Source organism: Equus quagga, chromosome 12 (assembly GCF_021613505.1).
Source record: "Equus quagga isolate Etosha38 chromosome 12, UCLA_HA_Equagga_1.0, whole genome shotgun sequence".
Lineage (NCBI taxonomy): Eukaryota > Metazoa > Chordata > Mammalia > Perissodactyla > Equidae > Equus > Equus quagga.
Window position 1 is genome coordinate 10,377,878 of NC_060278.1, and position 20,450 is coordinate 10,398,327.

General features: G+C 37.3%; 1 protein-coding gene across 2 annotated transcripts in view; it reads left to right on the forward strand.

Moving 5' to 3' along the window:
- PRTFDC1 (phosphoribosyl transferase domain containing 1) overlaps positions 1–20,450 on the forward strand; it is an 84,262-nt gene that overhangs the window by 9,260 nt on the left and 54,552 nt on the right. For both annotated transcript variants that reach the window (XM_046679921.1, XM_046679922.1), the window contains exons 2-3: positions 66–172; positions 5,187–5,370. In XM_046679921.1, the coding sequence (XP_046535877.1) occupies positions 66–172; positions 5,187–5,370 (291 nt within the window). The remainder of the gene's footprint in view (positions 1–65; positions 173–5,186; positions 5,371–20,450) is intronic.

Below are 20,450 nucleotides of genomic sequence, written 5' to 3' on the forward strand. Positions count from 1 at the left end.
TTATTTATGTTTTAAAAATAAACTTCCAGTGAAAACTCTTGTAACCAAAATAATTTGATTTACAGATTAAGGACAATTGGCCAGGGTATGACTTGAATTTATTCACATACCCACAGCATTATTATGGAGATTTGGAATATGTCCTCTTACCTCGTGGCATCATTGTGGACAGGTGAGTGTCACTTCCTGTGTCAGTCTTAGGCCTGCGCTGGCTGGCCCTCTCTTGTGGGAATCATACAATACACTTTAGGACGCTATTCCTGTCTCTTTTATGTAGTGGAAGACAGAACTTTTATAGGACAGAGAATTTGGAATAAAATGAGTCTGTGCTTTAACTGAACTTTTTACCTGGACATTTGTTCAGGGAAAATGGGAAGAAGGATATACATATGTGAGGTATTACATTATAAGTAACAGCCTCAGGATAACAATGTCCTATACAAACTGATGAAAATGGGAGTGGGGAAAGCATTGCTCTTCACCCTATGACCTTTGTCTCAGGTTTTTCCGCAGACTCTTGAGTTAACCAAGGAGAGTTAAGAGGTAACCTTTGCCTTCAGAGGACACACCCCTAAAACCCGGGCTTTACCTGCAACTTGCCTTTATCTCGGATCACGTCATGTATCACAGGTCAGCCAGTCTGTGCACAATTATGTTTTCCAGCCAGTGGGAATGTTTTCGTAATAGGAGTATTTGCAGCTTAAAAATATCCGCACAGAACTATTTCTAGAATACTATTTCTAGTTCTTTCTGACCCGTCTACATAGATATCCTCTGGCTGCTTCCTAGCTGATTGGCTTTCCAAAAGCCAACATTTCTCTCCTGTTCTAAGCCCCTAAGTCACCGCTGTTTGTTCTTGGTTTTTAGAGGGTCTCCTCCAGTTCAGCTCTCCATAAGCATCAGGGTGTATAGGTCATACCCCTTTAACAAAACTGCCTTAATGCCCAGACTATTACCTTCCTATATACCTCTAATTTCTTATACAAAGGTCAAATACTTAAGCCTTCATGTTTATATGGAAAGCAAGCTTCATGGGTTTCACAGTCCACTCCCAGGAATCAGAGATTCTTCAGAGACCCAGAATCAGAGTGGAGGAGGCATTGAAGTGCAGGAGGAAATTGAGACTTTGGGCTCCCCACCCAACCCTTTTCCTTAAACCTTAGACTTCTGCCTCTGTCTTTTTAAATCTGTTATATTCTTCTGAGTTAAAATTTAACTTTATGAAATAGGTCTTCAGCCAAAGGAAAGTTTGAAAAACCCTACATGGTCGCTCTTCCCAGGATATTATCTTTCCATCAATTACTGTCTGTAAGCAAAAGAAAATGTCATTCTTTCACTCCAATTCTAAGATTTTCCATTGGATAAGACTAGCATATTGCACTTTCTCTCAAACTATATTATTAAAATAAGGTCTAGTTTGGGGTTTCTCATGGCCTAACATGGCTTTCCATGGAATACAAATTCTGATCCCCAGAGGGAAAAAGAGGTTCTGTGATCAAATAAACTTGGGAGATTTTGCAACTCCCAAATTGCTAAATCTTCCTGTTGATAAGTCATATTAAAGATATGGAAATTCCCGCAAAAAAAAAAAAAAGGAAAAGAAACCTCGACTTTAACAATTAAACCAACTTTTGTCTTTGTACTCAGTACACCTCTTAATAACTCTCAGAAGATTTTTCCCTTAATGCTAGTTTGGGGATCTCCTGGTTTAAACAAATTCCTGCTTTTCTCACATGAATTTTGTGACTTAAATTAATTGCATCCTGATCTAGTACATGATTGAGTCCTGGTAAGGTTACCTGAAGCCAGTTCCCTTTACAGGCGTCTTACCCAGTGAACTTATTAAAATGCATCTTCTTAAGCTTTATGTCCAGAAATTCTGATTCAGTGGTCTACAGTAGGGCCAGGAATGCCCATCCCCACCTTTAAGATGAATTTATTAATGTATAATTTACATACTACAAAATTCACCCACTGTAGGTAAATCATTCAATGATTTTTAGCCAATATTTATGGTTGGGCAACCATCACCACCATTGTTTTACAATATTTTTGTCATCCCCAAAAATGTGTTTGCTGTCAACCCCTACTTCTACCCCCAGCATCAGGCAATCACTAATCTGATTTCTTTCTTAATAACTTTGTCTTTTCTGAACATTTTATATAAATTAAATCATACAATATTTAATTATTGATTCACCAGCTGCTGGACATTTGGATTTCTAGTTTTCGACTATTACGAATAATGCCTCAATGAACGTTCACCTGTAAGTCTTTGTGTCGACTTATCTTGCTTTCTCTTGGATGGATTCCTTGGAGTGGCATTGAGTTTTATGGCAAGCTTAAGAAATTGCCAGTTATTTTCCAAAATGGCTGTACCATTTTACATTTCCACCAGCAGTGGATTGGAGATCCGGTTTCTCTGCATACTTGCCAACATTTAGTACTGTGTGTCCTTTTGTTGATAGCTATTCCAGTGGATGTATAAAGGTATCTCCTTGTGGTTTTAATTTGCATTTTCTTAATGATTAGTGTACTTGTTAGCTATTCATACATCTTCGGAGAGATGTCTAGTTAAGTCTTTCGCCAGTTTTTGAGTTGGGTTCTTTGTCTTCTTATTGAATTATAAGAGTTCTTTATATGTTCTGGATGTAAGTCCTTTATTAGATGTATGATTTGCAAATATTTTCCCCCAGTCTGTGGCTTGTCTTTTCATTTTCTTATTATATCTTTTGAGAAGAACGTTGGATGCTATATTCCATAAATGTCAGTTAGGTCCAGTTGGTCTATGGTATTGTTCACTTCAACAATATCCTTACTAGTTTTCTGCCTGCTGGATCTGACAATTACTGAGAAGGGTGTTGAAGTCTCCCACTGCAGCAGTGCATTCATCTATTTCTCTTTGCAGTTCTATCAGTTTTTTGATACCCTGTTAGGTGCATATACATTAAAGATTGCTATGTCTTTTTGGAGAATTGACCTCTTTATTATTATATAATGCCCCACTTTATTCCTGATAATTTCCTTGCTCTGAAGTCTGCTTTATCTGAAATTAATATGGCTACCCCAGATTTCTTTTGATTAGTGTTCTCATGGTATGTCCTTCTCCATCCCTTTACTTTTAATCTATATGTGTCCTCATATTTAAAGTGCATTCTTGTAGACAACATATGATTAGGTCTTGTTTTTTAATCCACTCTGACAGTCCCTGCCTTTTAATTGGTGTATTTAGACCATTCACATTTAAAGTGACTAGTGATATAGTTGGTTTAATATCTGTCATATTTGTAACTATTTCCTATTCATTGCCCTTTTTCTTTGTTTCTTTTTTTGTCTTCCACTTCGTGAAATGTCTCCCCCCACAATATGCAGCCTCTGATGGTGTGCAGTTTATTTTTCTTGTTTTTATTTTTAAGCTTCACTTATCAGGGTTCAGCCGTCTGTCTGCATAGCTTAGTCTTCAGCCTAAGATTGGTTGGAGATTGTACTCAACACCGGGAGCCAGTAAGGCTTCCACTCTCTGCTGATGAATGTGTGTGAGGGGTCTGGCAAACACATTTGACTTTCCAGCCTTCTTCAAATCTTCCTGGGCTTTCTTGCATTTCCTCTGCATGTGCTTACAGGCTCCGTCATCCAGGGATGTGTGGGTGGCTTGAGCCCACACTAGTCTCTGTTGTGCATATGCATAGCTTTTGGTCAACTTGGGATATGTGAAGAGGTTATTGTGTACCTCTCTCCCATGATTCTAACCTCCTGGAACTCCCTATCAAATCCCCAACTAGTATGCCAGTTAGTTGCTCAGACAAGACTGCCACTCCAGGATACTGGAGCCACTAGGCCTCTCTGTTCAGGTGCTACCAAGATGGCCATTTTAGGTGACAATGCTCCCAGTCAAGTGAGCTCCCTCTGGCAGTGCCCCACCGTGGTTGAACTACCTGGTTGAACAACAGGGCTGAAGGGGAGTTGAAGGGGTTGGGAGCATTCCTGGATAAGAATGCCACAGACTTGTACTCTTTCTACCCTGTGTCCAGTGTTTTCATGAATAGATGATTCTCAGTTTGTTGTATGCCTTTGGTTGATTTCCAGACTGCTGAAATGGTTGTTTTTGACAGTTTTGTCCAACTTTGTAGTTGCTTTTTGTTGAGAGGATGTGTTAACCTCTTCAGTCCCTCAAGCTGGAAACAGATGTTCCTTTTATAGAATATCTGGCATGCTGATGTACATTTTTTGATGATCATATTTTGAAAAATGTTGTCTAAAACCATGGCTGCCATTTTATATGTATATGTCTATATGTGTGTATGCATATATACACACATATAAAAACATATATGAAATACATTATGTAATATATATTACATCTGTAGAACATATATAATGTTATATACATATATATTCAGATCATTCAGTTCATCTATTTTAAATCTAATTCTATTTGAAGTGCCAGTGGGAATTTTAAAAAAAAGTAGGCACCTTAGATCCTGCCTTTATTAAAGATTTTAATGTTGTATGGGTGTATGGGCAATGGACCTATGAGACAATTAGAAAAAATACAATGACAGTTCCAAATTAGGTATTGGGTGCCAGCGCAAGGCTGCATCATTGCATAATTCCAGGAAGCATCATTCACATTGTATTCCATGGAAATGGTGCCTACTAGAATGGTACTCTGGGGCACCTTTCACATAGGTAATGTGTTATCTTTGTCAAACATAAGACAAATGCTATTCTTTTGATATTTACTATGGGCTTGACTTTTCCTCCAGTCTCCTGTAATGTGGCACGGTGGCGAATCATTCTCCATTTCCTTTTTCTCTGCTATAAAGTGAGCATAACATCACCAAATACCATCATAGCCTTGTTAAGCTTAACAACCAGGCTCTGTAGTGATAAAATAATAGCATTCATGGTCTTTGACATTGTATTTTACACCTTAATCATTTTTGTGACACAGAGGAGCAAAAATGTACTGTTGATGATGTGGTTATCAGAAATATGTTTCGAACACTCTCTCTTTGTCCAGCTGTAACAAAGCTTCTTTTTCTGTAGGGTTCTATCTCCCAAGCACTTCTACACATTCCCCTGCATTATCTGATATGTGTAATACATCATGCATTTTTTTTGAAAGGAACAAAAATACTCGGAAGTAGTTATGCTTTAATATATCTTTTAATCCCTTCTTTCAGAATTGAGCGGCTGGCTAAGGATATTATGAAAGACTTAGGATATTGTGACATTCTGATCCTGTGTGTGCTTAAAGGAGGTTACAAGTTCTGTATGGATCTTGTCGAACACCTTAAGAACATCAGTCGAAATTCGGATAGATTTGTCTCTATGAAGGTTGATTTCATCAGGCTAAAAAGTTGCAGGGTAAGTTATTATTTATTCCATTTTCATTATATGATGTTTAGAATGACAATGTTATAAAATAAAAGAGTTAATAGGTTATGAAAATGAAGAATGTAATTTTTTTTAATTTGCAAGATACTTCAACCTGTAATTCAAACAATATTCTTTGGGGGGGGCAACCCTTCTATCTATTCTCACATATATAGAAAGATGCTTCAGGAATGATTCATGCTTTCTTTTGTGGTTATAAAGCTGAGTGGTTGTTTCCTGGTGCCTAGCCTTGCAAATGAGTGTGTTAAGAATGAGTGTTAGGAAAGTGAACACTGACGCGTTTTCTGCTCTGGATGTCACTGTTGGCCCTGGAGACCTGTGGGAGGGTGGCCAGCCCAGAGAGGAGAGTGGGTGCAGTCGTGGCCTGGAGGTAGAGAAGGGAAACCTGTAGGGACACAGAATTATCAAGTATGATGAGATAAGACCAGGGAGCCTCCAACAGAAGGCCCCTCCACCAGTCTATGCTGGGCTTTCTTGGCCACCACTGGGCAGACTTGAGGGAGATTCTTCTCCAAAGACTTCATCCCTTTAGTCTTTCCCTCTTGTCTCTGTGATGTTACCTTTTATGGTGCTTTTTGATTCTGTGTATAGTAAATCATTAAAACTAGCTTACTATTGAGTGAGGAACTGTTGGAGTCAAAACCATGCAAGTATTCTCATTGATTAAACTAGCTTGACACATTCACTCTTTGAATTTGTTTTCTATCGCTGTGATGACAAAATCACCACAAATTTAGTGGCTTAAACCAACACACATTTATCATCCTTCAGTTTCTCTAGGTCAGAAATCTGAGCATGGGTTCTCTGCTAAGAGTCTTCCCTGGCAGAAATCAGGGTTAACTGGGGCTTTGATCTCCTCTGAGGTTTGCAGATAAGTGAACTTTTCTGAGAAGACTGGTTGTTGGCAGAATTCAGTCCCATTTCCCTGCCCTCAACTCCTGGAGGCTGTCCTCACGTCTTTGCCTCATGGTCTCCTCCATGGGTGGGTCACAGCACGACCGGAGAACCTCTCCATTCACTGAGGGCCCAGTTGCCCTTTTAAGGACTCACCAGATTAGGTCACTTTCACCCAGGATAAGCTCCCATTTAAGGAACTCCAAGTCAATTGACTAGTCACCTAATCATGGGAGTGAATTCCCAGGATATTTACAAGTCTCACCTACACTCAAGTGCAGGAGATTATACAGGGTGTGTACACTGGGAGACGGAAATGAGTGAGGCATCTTAGAATCCTGCCTACCCCTCTCTTTCTGTGACCCAGTCGCCTCAACTCTAAAGAAGCTACCAAGTTATTTCTCATTTCTTAAGATACCCTGTATGTTCCTGATGACCTCCTGGACCAGGAAGAAGCTGTTTTTTGCAGACGTCTTAACCTTAATTTACTGGTTTCATCTTCTCTTGAAAACTTTTTCTCTCTTTAGATTCCTTTCATCCTGGATTAAATAGCTGTGTTTCCTTCTTAGAAGATTTTTTTCTCATTTACTTGGGTCTGATCCTTACTGTATTTTTCCCCTGCAAGTGGCTTCTTAAAAATCTTTAAAACTCTTTTTAAAATTAAAGTCAGGTTTTTCGAGGTATGATTTACATGCAGTAGAATTCATCCATTTTAGTTTACAATTCTATAAGTTTTGACCATTGCATATGGTCATGTAAATCACCACAATCAAGATATAGAATAGTTCCTTACCACCAAAAATGCCTTTGTGTCACTTCATGGTCAATTCTTTCCCCAACTTCCGGGTCCTGGCAATCACTGGTATGTTTTCTGTCCCTAGATTTTTGCTGTTTCCAGAATATCATATAATGTAACTATATACCATGTGACCTTAGTAAATCGGTAAATCTTAGCATAATTCATTTGAGATTCATCCATATTGTTGTGTGTACCAGTAGTTTATGTCTTCTTATTGTCAAGTGGGATTCTATTATATGACTATACCATAGTTTTTTAATCTGTTCATCAGCTGAAGGATATTTGGTTTGATTCCTTTTTGGGGCGATTACCAATAAAGCTGCTATAAATATTTTCATTAATTTGTTTTGTTTTCTTATGTCTTCATTTCTCATGAGCAAATATCTAGGAACAAGATTGTTAGATCGTATGGTGAGTGTATATAAGAAATTGCCATACTGTTTTCCAAAGTAATTGAATAATTTGCATTCTCACCAGCAGTATTTGAGAGTTCTACTTGCTCCACATTTTCAACAGCACTTGCTATTTTGTCAGTTTTTCTTTATTGTACCCATTTGAATAGATGATGGTTTCTCATCGTAGTTTTTTTGGGGTTTTTTTGTTTTTTGAGGAAGATTAGCCGTGAGCTAACATCTGCCACCAATCCTCCTTTTACTGAGGAAGATTGGCCCTGAACTAACATCATGCCCATCTTCTCTGCTTTATATGTGGGATGCCTACCACAGCGTGGCTTGACAAGCAGTGCATAGGTCCACACCTGGTATCTGAACTGGTGAACCCTGGGCCACCAAAGCGGTACGTGCGAACTTAACCGCTGTGCCACCGGGCTGGCCCCTCTCATCATGGTTTTAACTTGCATTTCCCTAATGAATAATGATGTTGAGCATCCTTTCATTTGCTTCTTTGCTATTAAGAGAGCTTCTCTGACGAAGTGTTTGTTCAAATACCTTACCTATTTTTAAAATTGAATTATTTCCTTATGAGTTTTGAGAGTTCTTTATATATTTTGGCTATGAGTCCTTTATTAGATGTGTGTTTTGAATATATTTTCCAGTCAATGGGTTGTCTTTTCATTTTCATAACACTGCTTTTTTTCCAAAGAGCATAATTTAAACATTTTTGTACAGTCCAATTTACCAGATTTTTCTTGTGTTAGGATTATGCTTTTTGTGTATTTTATTAATCTTTGCCTAATTCAAAATCACAAAGATTTTCTCCTCTGTTTTCTTTGAGAAGTTTCATAGTTTAGGTTTAAATTTAGGAATATGATCTATATTGTGTGTTTTTTTTTAATATGGTATAAAGTATGGGTCAAGATTTCTTTTTTTTCTTTTTTAATATGTGAATGTTTGATTGTTCTGGGATCATTTGATAAAAAGGCTATCTTTTTCCACTGAATTGCCTTTGATCTTTCATTGAAAGTCAATTGACTATATACATGTAGGTCTATTTCTGAACACTCTCTCCAGTTCCATTCATCTATGTGCTTATCCTTCTGTCAATACCACACTTTTGATTACTGTCGCTGAATGGGACGTGAGAATCAGGTAGTATGCATCCTCAACTTCGTTCTTCTTTTTCATAACTTTTAGCTATTCTAGTTCTTTGCCTTTCCATAAAATTTTAAAATCATGTTACTGATTTCTAAAAAGTAACCTGTTAGAATTTTTATTGAGATTGCTTTGAATCTTTAGATCAGTTTGGGGAGAATTGACATCTTAACACTATTTAGTCTTCCAATCAATGAACAAGGTATATGTGCCAATTCATTTAGGTCTTATTTAATATCAATATTTTCTAGTTTTCAAGAGTCAGATCTTAGACATATTTGGTTAGCTTTATACTTAAATATTTAATGTTTTTTGATCCTATTATGGTAAGCTTTTCTTTGAATTTCAGTTTTCAGTTGTTTATTGCTAGCTTATAGAAATACTATTGATTTTGTATATTGAATCCTATGACTTTTCAAAACTCTGTTATTAGTTCTAACAACTTTTTGTGTAGAATCTTTTGGACTTTTCTCTGAAGACAATCATTTCTTTTGTGAATAGAGATAGCTTTACTTCTTCCTTTTTAATTTGTACACTTTTTATTCCTTTTTTCTTGCCTTATCGCACTGGCTAGGACCTCCTGTACAGTTCTGAGTAGGAGTGGTGAAGGAACGCCTCCCTGCCTTGTTCTCAGTCAGTGTGATACACACCGCTGATTTTTCGAAGATGTTCTTCATCAAGTTAAGAAAGTTCCTTCTATTCCTAGTTTGCTAAGAGGCTTTTTTGTTTGTTTTTTAAATCATGAGTTAATGTTGAATATTTTCAAGTGCTTTTTCTGAAAATATTGATATGATGAATTACATTAATTGCTTTTTCTAATGTTGAACCATCTTTCCACTTGATCATGACTTATCTTTTTTCATATATTCATAGATTCAGTTTGCTAATATTTTTTGAGGATTTTTGCAGTTACATCCATGACGGATATTAAACCATAGTTTTCTTTGCTTGCAATGCTGTTTTCTGGTTCTGGTATCAAGATTATGTTGGTCTCATAAAATGAGTTGAGAAGTGTAGTTCCTCCTCATTTCTTTTCGAGAAGAATTAGTGTAGAATTGGTATTAATTCTTCCTTGAATATTTTGTAGGATTTACCAGTGAAACCATCTTGGCTTGGAGTTTTCTTTATCAGAATGATTTTAATTAGGAATTTGATCTCTTTAGTAGATACAGGACTATTCAGGTTATCTTCTTCAGTGATTTTTGATAGTTTGTGTCTGTAATAATTTGTCTACTTTATCTGAGTTTTCACATTTAGGGGCATAAAGTTGTTTATAATATCCCCTTATTGTCTTTTTACTGTCTGCAGGGTCTGTAGTGCTATCCCCTCTTTTATTCCTGCTATTATCAAATTGTATCTTCTTTTTTGTTTTTTCTTCACCACTGTACCTAGAGATTTGTCAATTTTTTTATCCTTTCAAAGAACCAGTTTATGACTTATTTGATTTTCTCTGTTGCCTTTCTGTTTTCAGTTCCATTGATTTATGCTCTTATCTTTATTGTTTCCTTTTTTCTTCTTGCTTTGGGTTTAATTGCTTTTATTTTCCCAGTTTCTTAAGATGGACGCTCAGTTCACAGATTTGAGAACTTTCGTTTTCTAGTATAAACATATAATGCTATAAAATTTCCTCTAAGTACTTCTTTAGTTGCATCCCCCAAATTTTGACATATTGTTTTCATTTTTATTCAATTCAAACTATTTTCTAATTTCCTTTATGACTTCCTCTTTCATGCATGGATTATTTGGGGATTTCCCAGAGATATTTCTGTATTATTCCTAGTTTAATTCTGTTGTAGAAACTATATTTTGTATGATTTCAATTATTTTCAATTTGTTGAGGCTTGTTTTATGGCCCAGAATATGGTCTATCTTGAGGAAACTAACAGCATTTTAACCTATGTCAGATTAAACACTACTGCTATCTCTTTCTAATGTTTCATGCTTTTTCCATTGCTCATTTCTCTAAACATCCTCTCTTTATTTTATTAATGTTTTAACCTAGAGGCACACATTCTAATACTTATATGCTGTATAACTCATTTTTAATGTGATGCTAGTTCAGAACAAACATTTGCATTTCTAAAACTCCAGTAACCTTGTGATTATTATTGCTCATCTGGACAGACATTTTCACATCAACACGTTTTTCCCGGGGATGAGGATGTGAGGGCTTCTATCTAAGCTTCTGATGAAAGGAAAGCAATGGCAGACTTTCAGTCTTCACCACCTTCATCCATTCTCACACACAGTATATTTAGCTTTTGTCCCACACTTCAATCCTGTAGGACCCATGGATGATTGTGGTGTCTCTTCTCTTCCCTTTTTACCAAATGTTCCTCCTCTTGTCTGTCACCAAGGTAACACAGATCATCTCCTGAGAGTTTATCTCACAGAAAAGCATACCTGCTCACTCAGGGCAAGCTTTTACCCTAATTAAATATCTTCATAAATGGATGGAAAAACCATATTCATTGTCTGCTTATAATACCTAAGCTGTCCTCATCCAGAGATGAATTAATTGCTGTGTCAGGTTAGGCTTGAGCTGACTATCCCTTTACATGCTTGAGCTCTTTCAACATTCCTGAGGACAGAGATCTATTAAAAAAGAAAAAACTAATAAACACCACCAAATAAGGGGAACAGGACTAGCTCATTTTCCTCTGACGGTGTTTGGTGCTTCTGCATACCTCTAAACCTATTCGTGGGGAGCAGACATCTCAAAAACATCTCAGCAGAAACAATGGCTGCTAAAGGGTTCTTTTTATTCCTTTAGAAATTACTGGAGGGTGATCAAGACTCTGTATACTATTTTGGGTGCTGGTCAAAAGCATTGTGTAGTTTGACTCTCTCCTACCCTCTTGCTCTGTGATTCTTTTTAAATTTCTTTTTTGAGGAAAAAAGATGAAAGTTCAGTTTAGTCACAGGCAATGTTTCTCCTTGTCCCAGCCGCCAGTATTCATAAGTCACTTTAAGGGCTCTTTGCCCAGGAGGAATCTCAGCTGCCTGGTCCCCTCCACTGTTCACTGAAGAACATTCCTAAGGGATGGATGACTCCAAACATCTCAGGGCTCTAGTCAATTTGACTTGTCTTCATTGTTATACTAAACTTTCCAAAAGACGTGAAATGAATTTGCATGAATGATAGCAATCTAGACAAAGAGGATTTAGAAATTAGCATTGGGTTAGTTCATTGGAGGGCATGGCCAACATACTCCTGTTCTTGAATGAAATGGGGGGCCCTAGCGGCCTGAATTCCTCAGCATTACAAGTTTTCCTTCTTCCCTCCCTTTCCTTTTTCCTTCTGTCTTTCTACTAATGTTCATTCAGCACTTGCTGGATGAGTTCATTATCTCATTTCATCCTAACTGCAACCCTACCAAGTGTCTCTCATCTCATCTTTTATTGATGAAGAAAAGGAGGCTCTGAGAGGTTAGTTCACCTAGGGTCACGGAGCCAATAAATAGTAGAGATGGCATCAGAGCCCAGACCCTAGAACTTTGCAGCATATCAAGATTTCCCTCAGAATTTTCTAAAGTGTCCCACAAAACTTTACTATTCCATGAAATATCAATATGTTTGCTAACATTTATAAAGGAATTGATTATATTTTTCTCCTAAAATATATGTAAGGTAAATATTAAGCACATATGTACAATTATTATTATCATTCTGCAATAATTTGCCTTTAAGAAATAGTGGCTGTACTTCAGAAAATCTGGAAGTTGCATGAGAGAGAGAACTTATTACAGATTTGACATCTTGTGACACCATGTGCACACAGTGGCTATACTTTGTAGCTTGTCTTATAAGATCCACAAAATTTGTGAAAGTATTCAACGTTTATTTCATTTAACAAAGAATCAAATATCAATTATTTTTCGTAAAAATTTATTCACCTAAGGGACCTAATTTTTCAGCTAATCTGATCCAAGGATACACTAGATCTCATGAGCACCTATTTGTGTTATAACTGCTACATTACGCTGTTTAAAAATATTTTCTTTTTCTTAAAGTAATACATTCAAGTAGTTAACAGACCAAACAGAATTTGACTGTGGCAGTTTAATGGAATCGACAACTTGAAAATCCTCTTGCCATATACACCTAAAAGTGCTAGGTGAAATATAATAATTTTTAAAAAGTCTTAAGTGCTTACTGGAATTCACAAGAAGGTGAGGGATCTCCAAGGGGCGGAAATGACAAGTCTGAGAATCAGAGCGTTAGTGTGAACCAGAGCCTCCCAAGAGTGGGAGTTAAGGAAGAGTGTCAGTCTTAGAAATCTGATTTTCACACCCATAGAAAGGCAGATGAGAAAGCCTTGGATCCACATAAAAGGGGAAGTTGAATGAGACCCTCACGTAAAGCCAGTGCCCTCAAAGATGTATGCCTTTGGTGAAAAAAATTCACCCTAACCTTGAGAGTATTATGTTAAGTGAAATAAGCCAGATAGAGAAAGACAAACTCTGTATGACTCCACTCACAGGTGGAAGTTAAACATGTAGACAAGGAGAACTGATTGGTGGTTACCAGGGGAAAGGGGGGGTGGGGGATGAGCACAAAGAGTGAAGTGGGGCACCTACAACAAGACTGACAATAATGTACAACTGAAATTTCACAAGGTTGTAAACTATCATAATCTTAATAAGAAGTAAAAATATATATATATTTTCCTTTAGGCTTCCTCTTTTACCCATTGATTTTGTAGAATTATGTTGCTTCATTTTTGAATGTTGGGAGATGTTTATTTTTCTATTTTTGATGTATTTTAGTTCAACTATAGTAATAAAACATACTTTATATGATTTCAATTCTTTGAAATTTGTTTAGTTTGTTTTATGATGCCAGATACGGTCTTTCTCGATGAATGTTTCATGAAGAAAGTTTCTTGGAAATAATTTGTATTCTGCTCTGTAAATATTGACTAGATCCCATTGGTGCGTTGATGGCAGCACTCAGTCTTCTGTATCCTTGTTGATTTCCCATCTCCCTGTTCATGCCGTTACTAAAAGAGGAGTGTTAAAGTGTTCGAAAAAAGAAAAAAAAATTCACCCTAAAGGTAATGGGAGACCCTATGAAACTAGCTTTGTCTTTCTTGGCCTGGGCTGAAGTGGGAGAGTAAAATATTCTGTGGGTATTTTTAAACATGTGTCTATACCACATGCGAGTTTGAGGTTTTAATTTACTTGCAAAGTCTGGGAAATCCCAACCTGAGAATTTAATATTGAAATTGATCACAGACCACAATACCCTCAGAGTGCCTGGTAGAAGTAAATCCAAAACCTCTTTGGAGGGAATACCTCAACCCAGGCAGGATTCCTGTAGATAAAGCCTCAATTAGCCTGACCTCACAAATCCAAAGCATGGAGGATGCATGGAAACAAGCCATCATGGGCAAGATCAGCTGGCAAAGATCAATAGCAGAAATAGATAAATAAACTATATGAAAAAGAATATGAAATAATTATGCCTAATATGACTAAAGACATAAATGAAAGGATTTTAAAGAAAAAATAAGGCAACATAAAAAAATAATGAGAATTTTTAGAAGTGAAATAATAGAATGTCTATCAATGAAGAAGACAGTAATTGAATGGTTAAGATGTAACTCAAATAATAGGATAAACAGCAGATTGAATGCTGTTATGGATGAATCTGAAAAAAATTATCCCAAACATAGCATGGATGGCGATGGAATATAAGAAAGGACAGGCAACATGAAAGACTGACTGAAATGATCCAAAATAAGTCACATAGGAATTCCATAAGGAAAGACTAGAGAGAATTGAGGAGAGGCAATTTTTTATAAGATAATGCAAAATCATATTGTAGAGTTGATGAAAGACATGAATGTTCAGGTTCAGGAATCACAGTGAGACCATATCTTGACATGTCATAGTGAAACTGAAAAACAAAACACCAGAGTCAGAGAATAGATTGTAAAAGCAACTGAGGAGGAAATAAAAATTGCCGCTAAAGGAATTACAGCTGTCCTACCACAGGCTTCTCAAAGGCAATGACAGAAATCAGAAGATGTGGAGCAGTATCATCAACATACTGGGAGAAAATAACTGCTAACCTAGATTTTCATTCCCAACTGATCTTTAACCCTAGTGTGAGTGCCAGTTAAAGACATCAGTAATCACATTCTGAAAGAGTTTCCTAATAGCAGACGCTGGCCCAAAGTACCTCCTAAAGGCTATATTTCAGTAAGAAGGAAATTGAACCCGAAAGAATAAATGTGATGCAAAGAAATTGACAAGTATGTAGGTAACTCAAAAAAGTTTTGATTGGTTATAATAATAATTGATGACATAGTAACACTGATTATGATCTGTTTTGGTGGCAAAACAAACGATGTGGAATTAAAATAACAGTCCATACTCAGTTGTAAATGACCAGAATAAAAGCATTATAATATTCTAGTTACTGTTTAGGAGAAGTAATGAGATATTGAAGACTTGCAGACTTAAGTTAAGCATGCCTATTAAAAATTTAATGGTAACCATTGAAAGAATAGGAAGGTGATGTATAACTTCCCAGCAAGTAGAGAGGATAAAAATAAATTTTAAAAAACCTCAAAAATTTGATTAATTCAATAGTACAAAGAAAATAAGAAACAATTCAGTAACCTTATTATACCCATTTTACAGATGAGGAAACTGAGACCTGAGTTTTTAAGTAACATGTCCAAGTTCAAACGGCTTATAAGCAGAGGATCTAATACTCAAACCAAAGTTCAACTTCAGAGCCCAAGATTGTGCCCACTAAAACATACTGTCTCTCTGGAGGTGTACTGATATGTTAAAATGTACTAGGCTAAAAGGAGGGAGATTTCACCAAATGAATCAGCGTCATTTTTTCCTAGTGTTTGTTTTTATACTTACCTGACTAGGTTAAGCCAGCTCCTGTAGTTGCTGGAAGAATGGCAATATCTGTAAATAGACAAATGCTTATTTTTCTGAAGTGTTTTATATGATATATTAATAAACTATGAAGAAGTACCTATCAAGAAAATGTATAATAAATCTGGACACCTAGTTTTCCTGTAAATTATGGGAAACTATGATTTTCTTTTCATCTTTCCTCCTACACCATAGAGATTTTCCAAAAGCTGTGAACATTGACTACACCTGCTTGCTCTCTGGAGTCAAAGCTGGTGCTCTTGGGGAGCCAAATCCAGCAGAATTGCAAGGGAGCCTGAGCACCAAGCTTCTGCAGGTGTGGAGACCTGAATCGAAGAGAAGCAGGCGAGATTCAGCTGCCTCCTGAGTTACCTAAGTTAGTGTGTTCTGAGAAGCCTCGGTCAGGGTAGTGGTGGGCGGCCTTTTGGATAAGGGGCTTGGGAGAAGAGATAAGGGTTTGAGAGGAGTTGGATGCGAGTATTGGCAGATTCCAGCAAGTGACTTTTCAGCCAGCGTTTTGTGTGTGGATATATTATTTGCCAAGCTTTTCTCCTTTATTCCCTCTTAAATGTCACCCTCATTTAAAGGTTCACTGATTTATATACAATCCGAGGTGAAGGTAAAGTGCCATTTAGGGTGCAGTACTCTGCTTTCTTTGTTTTCCACCAGTTTACTGTGAGCAAAGTAAAATCTTCATCAGACTTGGAGACTTTAAAAACTGAAGAGAAACTTTATTTTAAGCAGGCTGTAGTTGGCGTTGGTCCCCCTCCCCAGTGCTGTTGGAACATGCTTGGCTTTGTGTTAATTAACAATTCCTGTGTGTTGGCAGCACCAAGAGAAACCTTTTTGGAGATAAAATACAGCCCAGAGTGTAGTAGGCTGAGAGATTTGCCATGCAGGGCACGGGAGCCCCTGGGGAAGCTGGCATCTTTATTAAAGTGGCTCATTAGAGCTAAGGGTTGGCCACAAACCTGTTCCCGTGAGGGAAGGGAAAAGCTAAAATACGTTTCTTCTTTCTCATTCCCAGAGTTCAGAACAAAGGATTGACGTCAGTCTTTTATCATCCATGCCTGTGAGGAGTGGGGACAACATAGATAAACTAGGCCCACATCCTTGGTTTTAGTGAGTAATTTTTACTTTGCCCTACAACAGGCCTTTCACTGAACTTTTTCCATGTAGTAAGGGGGCCTTGACCTGAAGGCCCCCTTTCTTTTTGAGACCGGAAGTCCACCTTTAGCAGAGTTCCATCTTGGGCTTGGGGTGAGGAAAAGGACTCCAATTCAATTCTTTGGAGATGGACAGGTGGAGAAGAGAGGGTCCCCATTCTTTAGGGCTGCTGGATGGACCCAAGAAAGGTACATATATGTGTGTGTGTGTATATATATATATAATTTGTATATATTCATATCTAAATATAATTTGTATATATGTATATAGATATGGATATATAAAGTCATGTCTTGCTTAATGACGGGGCTACATTCTTAGAAATGCATTGTTAGGCAATTTGGTCGTTGTGAGAACATCATAGAGTGTACTTACACAAACCTAGATGGTACAGCTAGGCTATATGGTGCTAATCTTATGGGACCACCATTGTATGTGTGGTCCATCATTGACCAAAACGTTGTTATATGTTGTCTGTATATGTGACTGTGAATGTGTATCTTTTTAAGTGAGAAAGGGAGGAAAACTAAAGGAATAGGAAAGTAGAGGAAAATAAAGGACCAGAAAAGGGAAGATGAGAGACAAAAGAAATTCCAAAACTGAACATATTTCACTAAATCGAAGATATCATAGATTGCAAAGTACACCATTATTTTATGTACCACTAAGAAAGAAAAAAATGCTGTAAATTAAGCCAGGACATGACATGGATTGCAAGATGCATCCTGATTTTGGATATATTAAGTTGTGAAAAAAATGTACAACTTGATGAATTGGTAGCTCCCCCTTTTTTTTGGCAATATAATTTGCAAGTGTTTGAATGGCTGAAATGTAACAGAAAACATTGTCTTTACCCTGTGGTCATTCTTAAATCTTGGGTCCTGTAATACTATCCCGATACTCTTTTGCAAATGGTGAGGTATTCCTTTGAGGCTGAATATTTTTTCCACTTTAGGATCTAAAATATTTTTAGCATCCTCAAAACGTTTTTGTGGACTTCAAAGAGAGAGTTATTTACTAAAGAATTAGTCAGGGAGAGGCCTGGGTGGTTTGAATCAATCCACATAAATCCTTAAAATTAATGAAAAGCGCTTATGAAAACCAGAACAGAATTTCCCTGTGACCTCTGGATAGAGACGCTGAAACATCTGTCGTGTTCATACAGTTACTGAAACAGTGTTGACATTACCTGTTTTGTCTTCGACCTTTAGTTCTTAAGATATATTTACTTCTGGCTTTCGGCATGCATGGATGAAGAAACTTGGCATGAAGCAAATGTCTAGGTAACCTTAAAAGAGATCATCTAACATTGCCCTAGGGGAGTTTACTTTGAGATTTCTGATTCTATCAAGTAAAAGATATTAAAAAAAAAAAATGCAACCCAAGCCCATTTGTGTAATCAAATTAATGGTAGGGTTTATAAGCAACATTTTTAGTTCTCATTCCTTATAGTCTTTATTTTGTAAATATCTATGCATTTTATTAATGTACATTCTTTGTATTCAAATTTAGTTTTCTATAGAGATGCTTGTTAGGATTTGTCTTTCCTTATGAAAATAAGAATAATAAGAGGGCAAATAAGAGAATAATGCAGAAGTAATTATTAAATGACAGAGGCCACCATGTTTTCAGAGACCACTCTGGGGAGGACTGTGCTAATCTCTGTGACTGCCACACGGCTCGGAAGTGGAGGTCTGTCAGACTCCCGAACTAGGGCTTTCATTTGTTTGTTTGTTTTTGTGAGGAAGATTGTCCCTGAACTAAGACCTGTGGCAATATTACTCTATTTTGTATGTGGGACACTTCAGTGTATAGGTCTGTGCCTTGGATCTGAACCCATGAACCCCAGGCTGCAGAAGCTGAGTGTGCAAACTTAACCACTATGCCAGCGGGCCAGCTCCCCGAACTGGGGCTTTTAACCACAACACCACAGCCACTTCTTGTTGCTGTAGAGGAGGAAAAGGACCCCAATGCCTAGGAGATGGACAGGCAGGAGAAAGGATCTCCCCAGTTCTTTAGGAGTGCTGGGCAAGTTTCTAGGAGGGGACTTGTGCACAGAAAACAGGACAAGGTGGAATTCCAGAGTACACAGTGGATACTGGATCATGGGAACAAGGCAGAATGCCAAAGCCAGCAGGAGAGGCGTAATACTGAATCGTGGGGCGTTAGCCTCCATTTCCTGCCCAACAGTTCCAAAGAGATCTAATCCCTTCTAAGGTTGGGTTTGTTCCTAGAGATTTATGAGGTTGAGCTGGCAGGTGAGGTGGGGGTGAGCATCAGGTGACTTAGCTTTTAGGAGCGAAGACTGCAGAACCTGGGAACTGGGCAGGGCCTGGCTCACCAGAAAGTGCGTCTACTAGGAGTATGGATTGCATCAGATGCCTCAGGGTTCCGATCATATCTCATGTCTTCGCGTTGCCCCATTCCTCTTTCACGTGCATGCTGGACCCATGGAACTTGAGCATGCTGCATATATACAGTAAATATGCTGATACTCATTTTAATTTATTTGTACCTCACCTTTTCCAAAAAGGATACAATGTGATGTTTTATTAATTATGTCCAGATAATTTTTGGCACAAAAATAATTGCAGGCAGCAAAAATCCTTGCCCATATTTTATAAGTTAGGCTATTTTTATCTACATTTTGTAACTGATGTAGAATATGAAACCTAGCATCAAGGCCATAAAGCCTTTATGACATTACATATTCCATATGTATTTTATAAAACACATGGACTTTATAAGCTAGAAGAGTTACCAAGAAATAATTTGGATTTGGATGGTAAAAAAATAATAATTGCATATAATAAAATAACTTGGGAAAAATATTTATGGGAAATTAACTTCTTTAAAAATCTTTTATGATGGTCATTGTGCTATAATACAGTTTGAATTTAGTGTTTGTGTTTTCATTTCAGATTCTAGCATTGATTACTTTCTGGCATGAGTTTACCATTATTAAATGCAATATGATTATTAACAACTTAGGTAATTTCAACATATATTAAAATGCTTGCGATTCATAGCTTTCAAGGACAAGAATTATTTAACTTTCTTTTTATTAATTTGGCATTCATTTGGAGGATAGTTTTGAAAATATTTCTTTTTTTGTTTGCCTAGCATTATTTTCTTCTCAGCAACAGAAGTGGACTCCAAACAGACATTGGCAAATTAGTCAATAATACCATAAAAACAGGATGGCTCTTGGTGAGAAAAAGGGCACAACAATACGTCAAGGGCCCTGAAAGCTCACGCCACAGATAGAAATGACTAGGCAGAAATGCCACAGGAAAAGACTCAGCAGTCACAGTGGACCAGTAGTCGTGATGAATCAGCAACGCCTTTGCTAAAAATGCGAATGGAAATACAGTAGTAGGAAGTATTTGTAGGCATGTGACTGTAGAAGCCAGGAATTACTCCTTCCTCTCTTAGAGCCCCTGCTGAGGTACTGGCGTGGGCGTTGGTGCCTGACTGACCTCTGTGTGTTGTTTTGGTTGTAGAGTCTCTGCTAATTAGAAAAGACAGCTGGAAGGGACCCTCAGAAGCTGCCCCAACCAGAATTCTGGTAAGGGCGAACTTCTGAAGTTCATCTTGGCCTGTCATTAAGAGATCAAAGAAGTGAAAATGTACAGTGTTATCTCTCCTCCTCTTGTTAAGATAATTTCTTAAGACGAAAATAATTTGTTTCTTATTCCACTGCTTTCTGAGCCCAAGTCACTCAGGAAGCTATTAATT